At 39.9% G+C, this 18,425-nt stretch overlaps 1 protein-coding gene across 2 annotated transcripts in view; it reads left to right on the top strand.

Annotated features, from left to right (window-relative positions):
* The window catches only part of jus (EB domain-containing julius seizure protein), a 43,025-nt gene that overhangs the window by 19,903 nt on the left and 4,697 nt on the right, over positions 1-18,425 (top strand). For both annotated transcript variants that reach the window (XM_017908204.1, XM_017908206.1), the window contains 4 exons: positions 12,058-12,210; positions 14,733-14,873; positions 15,620-15,734; positions 16,453-16,640. In XM_017908204.1, the coding sequence (XP_017763693.1) occupies positions 12,058-12,210; positions 14,733-14,873; positions 15,620-15,734; positions 16,453-16,640 (597 nt within the window). The remainder of the gene's footprint in view (positions 1-12,057; positions 12,211-14,732; positions 14,874-15,619; positions 15,735-16,452; positions 16,641-18,425) is intronic.

The following is an 18,425-nucleotide window of genomic DNA, read 5'->3' as shown; positions in this document are numbered from 1 at the left end:
AAAGAGTGTCTATCGTAAATTTCGTTTTATTGCAAAGAGGTTTAGGAATGAATATACGAGCAAAGAAAGAAATGCATAAATGAGATAACAGGTGAAAACGAAATGGCCAAGAGCATTTATATGTATAATATTCTACAGTACTGTTACGAGTTTTTTCACGTTAAATAATTGGTTTTCAGTGAAACGTATCTGAAAGTCAATTCTCTATTAGACTGTCTATTATTTCTCCAGTCACCTGCTCCCACATGGGGTTGGAGAAGGGTCGCTGAATGGGGTATCGTTATTCTTCGAATCTAATCGTAAGGTCGTAGGATCGTATATCACGAGGAATTAGGTTGATTCATAGTTGATTTACGATATATCGGAATGGCCTGTATTAACGCTAAAAAGATTGGGAAAGTGTAGGCTGAGGCATGAAAATGTTACGCGAATGTTGTTTTGGGTTTTTTTCCAAATGAATCATGAGAGCAACTGGAAAGAAGGGAAAAATTCCGGTGAAATTTGCACGACGTGCACGAGTTTTCGAAGTAGAGTACACTATGTAAATGCATCGTCTGTTATGCAAATCAACACCTACTTTCCTGTCCAACGCAATTCCTAATAACGCTAAGGAACAATAATATAAAATTCACTTTCAAGTTTCACGAGACCTATATTCCCGGGATATCTGGGGTAGGAAAGTACTCGGTGAATGCGCTTGTTCCAAGTATTTTTCGATAGGTTCATTTCCATCTTTTGATGTTTAAACTTCTCGATTTCTTGATATCTCGAGCATCTTTATTGCTCGTAAATTACAATTTTATCCCTGGTATTTTATAATCATTTCATTCTCGTCATTTCGCAATAATTTCTTTTATTACGATGTTGAGCCATAAATTATAACATATTTAATTTCTAAACTTTTTCGCTTAATACCAGAAGTTCCAAACTGTTCGAAACGATTGCTATCAAAGTTTTTATCTTCGCTGTTACTGGAAACGTGCAGCTACTCCCGAGGAAATTACTGTTCATTTATATCGAGATAAAATCGTGATTATGTATACCTATTTATTTTTATAATACCATTTTAATTATTGTTACCCGAGTATGTTATATTTAAATATGCATTAGCCTCGCAACCTCTAATGTTAAAATCCATAAATCTCATTTAAAATACATTAAACAAATCTTCTCTCATCTCGAGTAAAAAGAAAAAATAAAAAGGAATAGGGAAGACGGTGTATAGCTTAACGCGGTAATAAAAATGAATCTGCAAACGACCATGTTTCTTTTAACTTCCTGTACATGGTCGCGAATTTATCGCACCGTAATAGGCGAGAACGGCCAGACACTAAATGCTCGATGATCTTTCCGTACGTGGAATTTTCTTTTCCCCAGGGAGACGTAAATTATGCCTTTACCGGCGGATATTTCAAGGAGAAAGAGAACACCGAGTAAATTTAGAATTCGTTCGTGGTGCGTCAATGCCCATCGGGGAATTATACTTATTTCCGATTCTCGCGTTGCGGTAAAAAGCATCCGAATTATTCGTACGAAAAATGTGTGGTAAAGAATTTGTATCTTACGTTTTATTTATACATTTCAGCGGATGATGCACCGGAGAGAAGCGGAATATTAAGAAACCAAGAAGGAAGTTTCGTTTTCAACAATCGAACATGGTGAATCGAAGGATGAAAAATTAAAAGGGAAATGGTCAGACTGTGTCAGGTGTAGAAACGATAATGGTCGTTGATAAACTATGGAAAAGATTCAGTCACAGGTTCCTCTGAAACGTACGTAGATATATAAAAGTAATCGAACTGAAAGATTTCAATGAACCTCCGATACAAACTCGTCACATTGATCCGAAGACACGATTGGTTCGTACATTGGCTCGACACAATGGATCTAACCACATCTCATCGTGAGATAATACAAAAGGCTGCTCGAAGTGCTCGAAGACGAGAGTTCGATTCTTACTCCTCAAACTATTCCGATAACTGATAACGCTGAATGGTCGGGATATGATAAAAATACTTAATAACAGTGCGCCTCGAGGGAGGGACAATTATTAAAATAGAAACTGCTGTATATCATAAAATGGCGGCTCGAGTCGCGTGCGTATGGCCAATAAAGTTCATGTTCGAGCTTCAGATATTCATCTGAAGGCTGGCTATCTCTATGAAATCGTGATGGAATATTTTTATACTTTACGAGTCGAGCGACGTCGTTCTCGATTTAATATAATTTAAGGCTCGATCGGGACTCCGTTTAAATATACTCCCATTGTATATCCTCGCGAATGGCCCGATTTTGCAACTAATATTTCACGCCCTGCTTTCGAAACGGTGTCCAAGTTGAATTATCGAACAATCCGCTGGAAATGATGGATTTCCTCTTCTGGCATTTCAGCCCGAATGGACGAGCAGGAATTATTTGCCGCGTTACGTTTGCTGGAAATCGTTCGAATTATTCGAAAGACGTGACGGAGGCTGTGGAACGCTGATACGAGGAGCGCGAGCTTCTTCGTTTCACGGGTTCTCATTGTTGACTTGAAAGAAGAGACGAGATAAAGGCGGAAAGTGTTAAAAACGGACGAAGATTTCGCTTCAGATGCTTCTCACAAGGAGAAAATGCTTTCTGCTCTTCGTGATATCTCTTGAACGTCGCGACGCTTCCTCTTCATAATTTATCACGTTAAGAGCGAATCTGATGAAATTTTTATTTTTTTTCCCAAAAAATGAGAGAAACTTTCAGATCTTTCTCGTGAGTCTGGTATTTTATGCAAGTACAACTTTTGCAGGTGACTGTGAATTTGGAAAATTTTGTAAGGAAAAATTAGGATGGATTTATTGAAAGAAATTTGACATTTTTGATAGAAGAGAGACTATGGGGATATGACAAGAGTGAAAAATAAAATAACGATATTTCAAGTGCTCTTTACCCCTTCCATTATCGCTCTCGATGCAGTTAGACCTTTACCCTTACCGCTTGCATCCTTGCATGATTATTGAAGCCGTTTAAAGGAGCGAAAGAAATTTAACCCTGACTAAAAATAACATTCTACATATACGTGTTAAAAAACGAGAATTCCGAGTAGAAAAAATGTAATATGGACCTTCCGCTTAAGCAATCAAGAAACAAACAAGCAATTGACGTTTTGAAATCCAGAGGTACTTTTTTATTACGCGTTTTAAATATAACTGACTCACTTTCATGCTCGACTGATTCATTAAGATCATGCACGAACTAACTAGATTGTATCACAGAGCCCAGTTAATTTCTAAATCGAATTATTAGCAGTATAGGAATATTACTTCAAAAATGATGTAGTATATATCGAGCATCAGAAATAAAATCAAGAAATACACGTCGGACATTGGTCAGATACAATTTAAGTAGTATAGGTCGAGCATTGGCCGGAATATAAAAATAAGTAGTATAGCTCAGGCAGTGGAGAGGGCATTGGTCAGATATAGATGAAGTAGAATAGACCAGTTATTGGTCAGGCATTTTAAAGTAGACTATGTCAGCCATTAGTCGGTATTATACATAGCACGATTTTGTAATTAAGCTAAATATAGCAAGCATAATTTAAAGAGAAAGATATATATACAGTGCACTATCTTACACTATGAATAATTTCTGAATCACGTCTTGTGTAAAATAACTTGTTACGTACGAAAATTGCACGGTTTGAAGACGCGCAAGACATAACACATCTCCTTCTTTATGAATGAAGCTCTTCAAGAAATTCGAGGATCCCCTACCATTCCTTCTTCAAGCAAAATTTCGCATCTCTTACATCGAGTTCGTACCAAAATTGTATTTATCCAATTTATCAACGAACGAAACATCTTATCTAATTTCTCAAGTATTTGCTTCCGAATTACAACTATTCCTGCGCCTTCTGTTTATGCAATTTGGAGTAAGAAAATTACAAAGCAATGAGAAAATATTAGGAGCAATTAAATAATTGAAATAATTGCGAAATAATAGTAAAATACCAGAAATAATCGGATAACAAAATAAAGGAGGAATTAAAGAACAGGAAGATAGAGAAACAACGGTTAAAAAGTAATCGCAAAATTCTGAAATTTTACGATAATATTGTCACAACAACGAGGAAAGTAAGAAAATTTCTGTATTACGATCCGAATCAGCCAGACGTCACCTTTCAGATAGTCACCTGACTTACAACCCTGTTAAGCCGCCCCTGTGCGAAGGTGGCATTCAGGTGGTATTCCGAAGCTGGTTTCAGAATTTATCGCGAAATTCTGAAATTTTACGATAATATCACCACAGCAACGAGGAAAGTAAGAAAATTTCTATATTACGATCCAAATCAGCCAGCCATCACCTTTCAAATAGTCACCTGACTTACAACCCTGTTGGGCCGCCCCTGTCCGAAGGTGGTTGCCAGTTTCAGACTGCAGCAGGCGTGGGACGGCTCGCACGTGAGAGCGTTGGCAGTGTGCCATTGCAAAGTGACCCACTTTCAACGCGTAGATTGACCCAAGAGTCGCCATTTTTACTGGGAGTCACCGAGCAGTTCTTGCAGCGCGGTCACCACTACCTTTCTCCCCTTCGCTCTCTACCCCCTTACTCCTCTCTCTCTTTCTTTTTTTTCAGGTCGTAGCAAGGAGGACAGATCGTTAACTGACCACGCAATTATGCGCGAATAGCTAGTTTCTTTGAAGTTCGAGCCTTCGAGTTTGCACGTTTTACTCTGACGCCGTTTTACGTAGTTGTTTCAAAGCGGAAATTGCAAGACGCCGTGCGCTCCCGGCGTCGGGTTCCTCCTCGATGGAGAACCGTTTCGACCAGGCTCTATCCGTTTTCTTTTTGTTCAGCGTTTGATAAGCGACGCTGATTGTCTGACACAACACGATACGAAATCTCATTAATGTAGGAATTTTCAATGTTCGTGACGATATCGCGAGGAAGAAAGTGAGATACGAGAACGAGCGAGCTTTTAAAATGATAGCTCTAGGGGAGAGACATCGTAGCGAAGTTTAATCCTAATTGAAGCTTAATCCGTCTTCTCTCGATTTAGATCGTACTTTGAATTTATTCAAATTGATCAAAAATTATGGAATTTTGAGAAGAGCTTTGAGAGAAGCAACGAAAATCTGGTCTGCAGTGGAAATAACACGGGATGGAAATTGAAGAGTACACGATCGAAGGTATAACGAATTGGCAAAAGTTTCCCTCACGAAGAGCATAATTTGTATGGTATTGTTGAAGTTTTAGAAAATGTAATACTCGTCGTTGGAAGTTTTCTGATCACGAGAATAATTACAAACAGCCTTCCATTTTGGGAGAAGTTGATCTTGCATAGAATTCTGTAATAGCTTATATTTTAAAATAGCTTCGCTATTGTCTGATGAAATAAATTAAAGACAAAAAAATTAAATTAAAAAATTCCGCGACTTCGCAATATCTAATTTTAATATTTTCAGACAGAAAAGGGGAAGAATCGTAAAAATCAACTGCCAGGAAGGAAGAATTAAATCTTAATTATAAATCCAATTTCTCCCCCGTTCTTTGGAAAGGAATTTTGTTTAAAAAGAATCTATAACGCGAGGAAAAGAAGGAAGATTAGTGGACTATTCCCTGTTTCGCTAAAAGGTAGCGGTATAAAATTGCATGGCGGAACGATGCCACGGAATTTCATCGCAAAGTGTTAATGGACAATAAGCAGGAATAAAAGGACCAGAGAAATGTCGCAGTTGATCGTCTTCTTGGGTATATCTCGGGAACTTAAACAGACTGCGCGAGCGGAAGACCGTCCGTCCTCAACCTGCCTCATTCTACTTCTCTGCAATGGAAACGGTCTTATTTCGCTCGGTGGAATGAATGAAAAGTACAGAGCCGCAGAGTCAGAGAAATCTTGGGTAGTTACGGGTCACGTCTTCCCGTATCGGTAACGAAGGAGGTCGACCACACGAAAAGTCGTCTGGTCCCAGGGAATTATGCGGAAAACTTCCTGGTTTTATTCCCAAAGCAGCTGGAATCTTATTCCGAACGTAATCCGCGCAGAAGCTAGAAGTTTAACGAACGGATATCAATTTTAATGACCACCTTTGAGCCCCTGGTCGTGAAATACCAACATGAATCTCGGAAATTGTACGTGTAATCGCTTGGACTAGTCGAACGTGGAGGACACACATTGTCAGAGTAAGCTAGCTTTTATGAGAGTGATCGGTGAAGATAAAACGAAATGGGACGGTGTACCGACACGACGTCGGAAGATAGATCCATTGTCAAGATAAACGATGCCAAAGATACAGTCGACGACTGCCATCTGCTAGTCCGTTGTCGTGTAAAAGTGTTATCACTGAATTTGCTACGAGCGAAGTAATGGGTCTACTGTGTCTAGCGTTCGTGGTGGGCGGAGTAGTTCCACGATTTTCTATAGCAACATAAATAATACTTCATTGTCGTGCATTATTTCAAACGTACCTCACATCGTGGTAGACTCTATTTTTAGAATTCTGCATTCCTTGCCAATTTTAGCAGCAAGCTTTTTAGAAACCCCTAACGTCTCAGTCTCTTCCAATGTCCAAGCTGTTGCCAAACAGTTGGAATGCTACTCCGTCTATAAATATTAGCATAATAAGGTACACAAAAATGGCGAACAACAATGCGTTATTCAGCGATACATTTCCTGCAGCAATTTTACAATTTTACCGATCCGATCTTAAGTCTCGATCATTTCAATCGAACACCCGATGTCTCGCGCGTTAAAAATTACTACTAGGTTGCAACAATGAACGTTGGGATACAATGGTTGAGCCTCTTTGTCCCCAGCCTACACGAAAATCAGCGTTCAACCTTGTCATACTCGTTTATCGCCGGATGACAATACACCGAACGTAATCGGCAATACCGCGCTATCTCGATAGCGAGGAGAGATTTAAATTGCGAAATTACATCGCGGACAGCGGGCTTAACATTAGGTTAACGGGGTATTAATTACGAGACACAACGCCATAGTATCCCTGCGCCGAGGTTATCGTTTACCATTGAGGCCGGCGCCGTCGCGGCGTCCCGATGATATCACGAAGGCACTTTGCACGCACCTTTCTCGTTGTTTGAGATATCTACGGGATACCGATAGTGTCGTGACCGCTACGTTCGCTCGTTTTGTATGCAGGCTTTACGTGTTCCCGGCTCTACATCATCCACGAGTCCATCTGTACACGTACCAGCACTGTTTCCCCTCGCAGTTATCCTATCTCTCGCCCTCTCGCACGAATACACCTGGCAAAAGAGAGGCCTTCTGATCGATTGTCCTTTGCGTACCTTTGTTAATCAGTTCGGGAAAAATCTCGTTCTGGCTCGAATGTTGCCGCTGAACGTCCGTGATAAACTGCGATAGTTATGAATGGAGCTGAAAAAAATGGGAGAAGAAAATATAGTCGGTGCGAGAGATATAGCGAGGTTGTAAATTGATGTACCCACCGATGGCCTCGATTGATGATGAACTGCCACTGTGATGGCGACGTCACTTGTCAGCGGTTTGGTAGAGCTAGTTACTGTTTGTAACTACGGGGATTTCCAGTGAAGTGAAGTAAGTTTCAGTCCCAAATTAGATCCTGAGTTATTATTCGATAATTTAGCGTTGATAAATTCGAGTTGGTACCGTGAATTTCTGCGAAAACTTGAACTTTCCTTAGATCAATCACGTTGATAGTAATGTCTGACGGAAAAAGGATTCAATCCAAATTGACATCGCAGATAAAGACAATACGAGCGAAATTTTAAAGAGTTTTGCTTGAAGTTTGGCTAATTTGCAGTGGTAACGCGAGTTAAATTTAGAAAAAGAAGAGGATATATAATGGCAGGCTTAAAAATGAATATAAAAGGTTGCCGAGCGAATTTAAAAGGTACCCTTTCACAACACAACCAGCAAGGATGTTCGTCCTAAATGCACGTATCACAGAGTCAGGCAATTTCTCTTGGAGCTTATTAGATTTTCTGCCAGGTACGCCTGTACACCTTCGCGTCGTTCTACAATATGGCCACCCTCTAAGGGAAGGGAACTACCCTCTATTGTACCGTATCCTAAATCCGAGACGAAATCTCCTCTTTTCATGGCCGCGTGTGTCCTGGGCGTATCGCGGAAAAATCGCGTCTCTGAGTTCGTTCTTTCTCTACAAAAGAAACACAACTCGATAAAGATACCCATATGTTTATTTGTGCCGCGAAAGCAACCCTCCTCTTTAACTTTCTCTTTGATAAAATTTTCAGACAAGTGGAACTCTCGAGTTCTCGAGACTTTTTGTTAGGCAGATATTATAAATTCATTTTGTAGATAAAATTCACTTTTGTAATTTTTTACAACACATTTTTTGTAACATGTTGATCATTATTCGAATAATCTTCCTTTTACTAATTTTTATTTTGAGATAGTAAATAGTATATTTCTTCGATACCCTCTTCTATTCTTTTTATCTTTGAGAGTCACGAATCATAGCTCTAGATCATGTTAGTTTATAAAGAAAATTTCCAAGAGATCCTGAGGCACGAAGCAACCACACACTACTCCCATATTCTTTCACTATTTTACAATTTCTTTCACTCCATCGAGACAAACTAGCTAGACATTTCCAGGGCACATTCGTTCACCTCACGTCACCACCCAAACCTTTAGTAGCCGTATATTCTCCATTCGTACTCTACTCTCGAGTACTCCGTTCCTCCGCCACTCGAAGTTCAGTCAGCAACCCAAAACATTCACAGCCGACACCCATCTCCGGGTCTGTAACACGAAAATACCCAGTAAAACGAAACAGTAACGTTTACTCCCCTTATATTTCAAGAAACCGACAGAAACGTAGCAAATACTTCCGACCGAATACGAAATCGAGCACGCGAAACACCCCATAACTTCTCACCAATCTTAATCCGCTTCCCCCGGAACGATTCGTCTTCTCGTATACCAGCTTTATACCCCAGAGACTAATTCGAAGAAGTTTGAAATAAGCTTCGGAGAAACGGGCGAGAGAGTGGAGTTATTTTTACGATTCGTTTCGCGCTGTCGTCGCCTCGAGACCAGGATGCATCCTCCTAAATCGCCATCGAGGTGTACTCCAAGCGTGAAGTCGGTCCGTTGAATACGATCGTATCCGAGAGAAGTGCTATTATGTGACGACAATGCAGTAATCAAGCCTGGTCTCTTTGCCTTGGAAAAAAGGATTGCTTCCTTGACTTTGCCCACAGGCCTCGCCATCTTTGCGGCGTCGGCCCTCGAATTCTCCAACGCCTCGTCGGTCTGTTGAACCTCGACGAGCACACTCGAAGAAGGGTGTTAATTGCACGGACAGGGAACTAAGTACGTTAATAGTCGCGTTTCTTAAATGTTAATTGAGTGAACTTAGCGATAGCAGCTCCGTCGATGAAAACGGATTACTTTGGGAAATAGCCTGGTAAATATTGGCAGTTCGAGGCCCCAGAAATGGACCTTGTTACTTCTCACTGGTCAAAATTCGATTATATCGTTATCCTGTGGAACTTGCGATGGTGTGGTGGTTAAAATTTCTTGTTAGTCTATCGGTAGTTGGTAGAACTTGCGAATATGCGTTGATTAACATTCGACTCCGTTATTGTACTGTTAAATTTGGGATTATGTTAATTAAGTTTCGATATATATACATGTATGATGGTTAACATTCTACTCTACAAAGAATTTCGTGAAATTGGGGATTAGGTAGTGCTTGAAATTTTTCTCTACCGCAGCTTGATGACACTTGCGATTACGTGTTGATTAAAATTCGACTTCATCGATATTTGGTGGAACCTGTGACAGGGTGGTGGATAAATTTCGACGTCGTCGTTATTCGGTCAGTTGATCAAATTTAATTGGTTCACGCTTCGAGTGGAGCACCTGAAGTCGAAATTTATTTTAATTGAGTTTAGTTGGCAGATATAATTCATCTCGTATACGTAGCTTGTACATTGACTTATATTATTTTAACACCCTAGTTTCTAATTTGTATAATAAAGTAAAGCATTTGAAATCATCCTTTTGGAAGGGAAACTATGAATATTAAATTCTCACGTTTTCCCTTGTCATTGGTAATTTTGTTAAAATTGTAAACCAAGGTTCGCGATCTTCGGAATTGTCTGATTAAAATTCAAGCGAAGTCGAGAATTTTCAGAATTTAGCGAATCGTACATTCGTGATATTAGGGAATGATACGGGTTGCATGTGCTGTATCGCTGTTTAATGTGTAGTTACCGAGTAAGGAGCACATGTTTGATTTAATTAAAATCGTGGTTGCACTCGGATTAATGTTGAAAGAGGGATGAACTCGTTGCGAAACCGCGAACCACGGAAACTGCGTAGAATGCATAACCGATACCCACGGTCACCACACAAAAGTGTTCTGCAAATTCCTTCACCACTGGTTTACGTTGCATCGTGCGTTAAAAGGAAATAAAAGGCCAAATTCAGACTGCAAAAATATTATTTCTGACATTAAAATTAATGGAACGACGAGTTTATTCCTATTTCAGGAATTATATTAACTACAGGGGAAAATTCTAAATCTTTTAATCTTTTAATTAAAACTTTTTAATAAAATATTGTACGGTAAAAAATGCGGAATAACATTTTTAATAGCGTCGATAATACTAATACTACAAAAAATATATCAATGGAAATTTTTATATTGAATTCTAAAATCACGTGTCGTTGACTTTAAAAGTACAAAATGAAATATAAATTCACGATTACTAAATTAATACTCTAACTACCCTATACTAGCCTATATTAAATTAATTACTAAATTAATACTCTAGGAATATTTAGAATTCGAAAGAAATTGGGAGATTTTTAATTAACTCTTTTGCTATCACTATTTCTCTTCTAAATTAATTCTTCCCCTATTGCTACCGCTTCTGATATGAGAATTGCACGATTTTCGATTTGTCTGGCAAAAATAACGTATACAGAGACGTGTTTCCAATCCGCAAGCAAACTCCCTTCGTGCGTATTTATTCGTAATTAATAGATTGTCACGCATGTTGCTCCAGCGGAATTAACTTCACAGCCGACTGCAAATATTAACGAATGGAATCGTAAAATGTAAATACCCGCGGCACCTGCGGCACAATCACGAAAACCAGAGCGAAGCGCTTCGTCATGCGGATGGCCGATAGGGGGTTGGAAACACTGCGGATGATATATTTGCTTAGAGCGTAGGGGCTGAATTACGGTTCGGTTGCAGGATCTGTATCCGTCGTTGGTCTTGGAAGCGATTTATCGGTAGAAATTCAATACCTGATTGCATCGTCTTGGCCAAATTATTCATACGTAGAAACTCTAAGGTGCGAGTAACTTTATATTCTTCCCACTCCGAACCACCCCATGTATTTCGATATGGGAATATTCGATAAATTTGTTTCATGAATCTTATATATCACCGGTTTCATTCCGTTCTAACAAATTTTCGAATTTCCTCCAATTTCGATAGAAGTTAAAATAAATAAGTTAAATATTTCCATTTATATAAGGATAACAATTAAACGTGAACAGTTGAATGTGAAAAATAATATAAATTAAGAAAGAGTTGAGTTACTTGAGAAAGGGCTAGGAAAAGAAATGTCGTTCCAAAAATTTTCAAGGGATGTTTCATATATTTTGATCATTGTGATACGGAAGTGAGTATTTAGCGTAATTAAAACGAGTGGGTGCATTCTAATTGCTAAAGATGCGCTTGAGATTGAAAGAAGAGTGCATAGATACGCAAGCCTTCAAGTGGGCGTGACCAAATATCTCCTGGGAATATCTAGGTACTTCGCTCGAAGTGGGCGAAAGAGATTCCACGCGGATAAATAGAGTACCTACGAATATTACACTAATTACGCGAGATATGGTAATTAAATAAAGATAATTGTTACACGATAGAAACAAAAATTATTCAGATAAATTTGGAAAAGCCCAATGACTGATCGAGATGAGATTTAAATTAAAGGAGAAAGAAATTTGAGCCACTTTTTTCTCGAAAATAAAATTCCTATATCGTTTAAAAATAACTTAACTTAATTCGTTCTCAAAATTTGTTGCAGACTTAACCGAGAGGGGGACGAAAAAATTCGGCGACGACTGCGTGGTCGATCGCGAATGCGGTTTCACCGGCTCTTACTGCGAACCAAAGAAGAACAAATGTGCGTGCAGGGAGGAATTCGAGGCGACGAACCATATCGACAAATGTGGACACCGTAAGTTAGTATATTTTCAAGTGAGCCGGAGTCCAGGCGCTTCGTAAGTTCGTTCGTCATCGTCGGAATAACATTTAAAGGGAGTAAATAAATAAATAAAAAGACGAGGAGAAATGGAAGGAGACAATGAGAAGAGAAATGGTAAGAACATCGAAGATGAAGATGAAGGCTCGGGAAATGCAGAAACAGAACAAGAAGTCGTTCCAGTCGAGTCACGTCTATGGAAGGGAACCTCTCCCTTTAGTAAGACCGAGTTTTACGATCGGAATGATATGAATGTCCGGGGGGTGGTTGCTTATGGCTTTCTCTGGCGGAATCCAAATGAATGGAGAATTCAGTGGCCCAGATTACGCTGCTTCGGTGTACTCGTTTTTAATTGAATTCCTTTGGAGGAGTGATATGCTGATGACTATCGTTTTAATTTCAGCCCTCTCTCGCGATGCGCCCGAGTCCTCGGGAGTTTTTCTTGAAACGCGACATCGTGGTTAGAGAATGAAATGTCGAGGAAGGAATTCTCCTCCGATTGATCCATGAATATCGAATAGTGAACGTTAACGAAGAAATTTCGACTGCTCGATGAATTATTAGCAAATACAATGGAAGAATTCTAATTGATTAACGAGTAATATTAATTTATGAAAATTAACCAAAAGATTTCAATTATAAGCAGCAAGTATTGACAAAGAAATTCTGATGAACTAATAAATATCAATTAGCGAATATCGATAAATAGATTCCAATTCGTTAATGAAAATCAATTTACATCTATTAACGACGTAATTTCGATTGTCTGATAAATACTAATTATCAGATATTCGTAATTAATCGTCAACGAAAGAACCTCAAATAGAAATAGAATGTACCCAAATAATATTGCTAAACTTCGAACAGACCTATGTACAATATATACATAGATTACGTTAACCAATTTCACGCAACAGCCTTAATTCCCCGTCAGTTTCGAGTTCCTCTGGTACAATAGCTAAAGGAACTCGTGTACGATCCGTAAAACAAGCGAGAAAAAAGGGGACATATTTTGGTTTGGATTAAATCTCGATCGACGTTAAGCCACTCTCCTAATTGCGAGCCTGTGGCCGATATATCCAGGGCAGTGCGGCGAATAATCAGTCGATCGGACTCGCCACATTAACCTCTAGATGTATACGCCATCATCCGCAAACACGCTAAGAGGGCAAATAATTCCTTCTTAGATCGGTCTGCGATCGTCATCGATCTCCAAACTGTCCGATCCAATTGAACTTGAATATTCAAATTGGACACTCAATCCGTGATCTCATAAAACGATATCGGAGTAACCATATAAGTGACCGTATAGGATGATGGACAGCTAACCGTGAGATAGACTAGGGCATCGGGTTATCGCACGACGATTGACTGGCACGTCGATAACGTCTCGCCACAATGCTCGTCATTTTTAGTTACCAACGGTATAGACACTGTCCTCGAGGTAGAGATATTTCACGTACACAGAGCGTTTTACTGTCTGTCCGAGGCAGGGAACGTTCGTCGTAAAAGAAATGGATTTTATTCTCGCTAATTTACAAGTTTATACCGGTTCAACGATGTTCTATAGCCGCCGGGGAGAAACTAGGATAAAACGTTCCGACTTCGAGCACCAAAGGGGTGGATTACTGAGTCTGACCGAGAATCCGACGTGAAACGGTGAAGTTGCAAAGGCGGATCGAACTTGCGAGAACGTTTCATTTTAATAAACATCTTCGTTCTACTATAAATTCAGAATTATAACGAGGTACCGGTCGTCGCAGCATCTGGATATCGGAATATATATACGCAATACATAATACATAAACATAATACCGCGTATTAAATCATTTCTCTTAGTCCAGTTTACTCTCTTCTTACGATACAGATTACCGAACTGTGTCAGCGAGCCTGATAAATATGTAAATAAATTAAAATACTTACCCTCGAAACGGGAACTCGAAACGCTAAACAACCGATCGAATCTTCGAGGAGAATACCTTCCTGATTAGCAGCATGGAGGGTGCCTCAAATTCAGTGCAAATCAGGGAGATTCGTGGCTCAGATTCATCCTGTATTATTGGAGACTTCGAATTTTTCGGAAACCGAGGATGAGGAAAAAAGAAAATAGTTAGAATCTTTTAATTTTCGTCTCACTTCGAGCCACGAGATCTCTCTGACCCTATTCGAACCGCTAATTTTGGATCACTCTGTGCATGGAAAAAAAAAAGGGAGAGAAAAGAGAGAAAAGATGGTATATCGGAAAAGTCTCGACAATTTCGACACGAAACGTCGAGAAAGCAACCACCTCCAGCCAGCACCCTTTGTTGTTCGCTTATACCCCCAGTTTCGAACGCTGCATATTACAAACAGGCAAGATACACGTCGAACGGCTGCTACGTAAACGGAAACGGTGGCTTTTCACGGAGAAAAGCTCTAGGAGTAATATCTCGCGGAATATTCGTCGCGAAGAGAGGCAGAGAGTGTAGGAGCCTGTCGTTAATGGTTTTTGTTTTCAGCGGCGAACGTGAACGAGTCGTGCTTCTTTCACGAGCAATGCGAGGCGAGGGTGAGCCAGACGGAGTGCAGGGACGGCCGCTGCATTTGCATCTTCGAGAAGATCCCGGTTACCCAGCCTGACGGCGTGATTGTGTGCGTCGGTAAGGGCAGAAACAACCCTGGAACTTTCCGCGCCACTTTTTAACGAGATTCCACTCTCGTTCGCTCGCGACAACAAGCAGCCGAGTTCCAAGTTAATGGAATTCCGGCCTAAAATCCCGCGGAGTTCATTAATTCGTCAGCTGTTCTCGCGCGATCAATTAACAGGCGCGAGCTGGTGTACTCGCGTTTCCGGTGACAAAAATTAAAAACGTCGTCGCTTCTGCCGTTCCGCCATTTTTATTTTTATTCGCGTCCTAGGGACGTTACAAACTAAATTAAATTCATGGCGTTGGAAATAATCACCTGATGAAAATTTGGGTGGAACATCGTATGCCTCCGATTTTACCATTTTTATCGTAATTTTGCTTTTCGTCTTTGAAGGTAGGTAAGTATCGTTGAAACGAACATTGGATTAATTATTTTGAATATGACGCAGTCTCTGAGAAAAAAGGATATTAAAAGGGCGACGTCGCTTCTAATATCTTCGCCATTTTACTTGTCCCTCACTTGACGCGTTGTAAATTAAATTAAACCTGTTCGGAGGTTGCTGGAAATTTGGATCATTTCTCTCTTCGTTCGTTTCGATAATGTCGGAGTATCGCTGCAATAAACTTCGAATTAATTACACCGGGTAATGGCGAGGTCTATAAGAATGGCGGATGTTAAATGAAAATTGGCCACGAATGAGTTGATATAGAGGAAGAGATCGTTAGAAGTTATTAAGCGAGTGAAATATGTTTTTCAGCCGAGCAGAAAGAGGAACCCAATCTCCAATATATCGACCCAACGATGATCGGTGTCCTCGTTGGTATGGCCCTCATGTTCATCATCATCTGTGTCGTCCTTAGGCTTTTCAGCAAGTAAGCCATCTATTTGCATATCTTGCACGGTGACTCTCGACTTTACCAATTCTCGTAACGAGACTTTACGACCTACTTCAACCTGGCAGTGATGCCTGAAAATGGGTCCTCGATGTCGCATGTCTAATGCACATTTAATGATTTTTCATTTCGCACCTCGTCGATTTTGTACACAAAATTTAGTCGTATATTATGTATCTGCGTAACCAAATTCTGATTACAGTCCCAATTTATAATTATGAACTTACATTATCACGTGCGTTTAATATTCGAAAATGGCCGCCGTCTGCGATCGACGCAAGATGGCCGCCACGGTGCACGGTATTCAAGCGCAAAATACGAAAAAAAATAAGTAACGCACCATTTTATTTAATAAATTCTTATAAAATTGAAAACCCATAAGAAAATTCCTTAGATAAATACTGATACGTCGTTCTTTACACATATATACATATATTCCTTCGACACGAGGAATTCCAAAGATACACTTGTACTACTTCTACTGCTAAATCAAAACTTCCAATTCCAAGACTTGTATAACTTATTAATAACTTAGAAATCTCCTCTATGAAAAATTTCAATCATTGATATTATTTAACACAAAGGATTTTTCTTTATTCCCATTTGTAACTTGGAAATCATCTGCATGGTTAACGATTGTCTTCTAAGCTCTTAGAAATTTCAACGACGAACCTAACTCGTGTTGCGCCTGTTTCAGGGCTCGCTGGCGCGAGAATCGTACCATCTTCAACACGCCGAACGCCCGCCTGATGAACGTGTCGTTGCTGAGGGAGAATAAACTTCTGCACCCGCAGGAAAGACGCGGTTCGAGGGCCAGCGTACGGGTTCCCTCGAGGCAACCCTCGATGGCCTCCTTACGCGCCCACTCGCCGAACGCCTCGCAAGGTGCGAAACACTCTCAGCACTCACAGCACAGAGTGAGCCGTACGGGTTTTTATTCATTCACTTACTAAGCAAGCAACTTGTTATACAGTGTCCCGTTGAAACGAAGCAAGCGACTCTTTTACGCGCCAGTTTATATCGGGTGTTCGATGGAAATCGAGACGCCCCCGAGTTCGCCTGGTCTCGTTAAAGAAACAAGATAAAGGAAACACATGACGGAACGGATTTACTTTCGCCATATACATGTATCTTTTTCATTTTTCTTCTTTTTCCTTTTATCGCCACATCGACCATTTTTCTTTTTCAACCTCGATTCTTTTCTTTCTCTCTGTTCCGTTCAGTTCCTCGATGGTGGTCCTAGATTTATGGGTTATTACAGGTTAAACGTTTGCCATTGTCGGGCAAATCGTGTTTAAACACGGTTGCAACTACGACCAACTATAGTTAACCTGCTCGTGTACCATCGTAGAGGTGTACCGTGTGTCGCGTGAAATATTCAAGGTAAACATCTGTTCGAGAAATACGCGTGTAGAACCAGTTATTTAGTTGGAGAATCTCGTACGTAATTCACGAGCGAACTGTTAAAAAATGCTACGACCACGTCAGGTGTCTAGAGTATAGCAAGAACCATTATTTTCCTGTCTTAATATTCACGATTACGCGAAGAAAGTTTCCCGACGATTTTCTTTTCGCCATCTTCGTCACTCGCGTTTAGCTGGAACGACTCGTGTGCTGCACTATCCCTCCTTTTATACAATTTTAAAATCGCTCGGCGTGGGAGGAAGGAAGAATCGGTAAACGTTTTGGACGTAATCGTTCTCAGGCTGTCGTTTCGAAGTGAAAGTACCCCGTTTTGTAATTCGCAGCCACGATAATAACGAGAGGGGTGGAATGTTCCTCGAGCTAATCAGCTAGCACCAAAAATAGCCATCTTCCAGTATATCGATTTCCGTAGAACATCCCATATATGTATAATATAGCTACGAGTATATAAAGTAGGCGACTACCTACTCTTGCCTACTCTTCTCTTTACTTTAGAATCCTTCTATCAAGCTCAGAATCCTTCAGATATTCTCGCATGCACAATTGCCTGCAAAAAGAGGGTAGATACTTGTTGGTTACATTCGATTCGAGGGTGCATCGAGATCGATGTGTTAACAATTTGGATGCATCGTTTTCGAACAATCACGCGTGGTCAATGTACCTTCCTGAAGTTTTCCATCGACGACGTGATATAAAATAAAGATCGAAAAAAGTCGTGCACATTTTGTAACTTACGGTGATGACAGTTGAACGTCTTTTATCTATCGATTTCGCGAAATCATGGGACAATTGTTAAGTGAATTGCATCAAAACTCGTAAGTGGAACTCGAACGTGAACGATAAATGCACGATGCGAAAGAGTACGAATTAAAACCTGTCGATAACCCTTTGGCTGGTTAATTGAGGATTAATCGAAACGTCCCTTGAATCAATTAAGAAAACGACATTGGAGAATGAACGAGGGAATGTAGGGTAAAACCGGTCGGCTAATGGATTTCCCTTGTTGGGAAAAAATTTCATGTCAAGATTGTTTGAAATTTTAGCAAAAGAAATTTTGTGTCTATTTCTACCTCAAGGATAATGGTCAAATCTGATATACAAATGGAGCCATTATTTTTATTAAATAGATTATAATTAAACAAATTATTCGTTAGATTGCATCAAGTTGCATTATTTGGTCTATACAACCCATTTTGCTTATTTAATACTAAAACTGTGATGTGCACCTAAATATAGTATACATAT

Source organism: Eufriesea mexicana, unplaced genomic scaffold (genome assembly GCF_001483705.2).
Source record: "Eufriesea mexicana isolate 0111107269 unplaced genomic scaffold, ASM148370v2 scaffold10239, whole genome shotgun sequence".
NCBI classification, from domain to species: domain Eukaryota; kingdom Metazoa; phylum Arthropoda; class Insecta; order Hymenoptera; family Apidae; genus Eufriesea; species Eufriesea mexicana.
The sequence above is the reverse complement of the archived record's forward strand: the minus strand, read 5'-3'. Positions and strand labels throughout refer to the sequence as shown.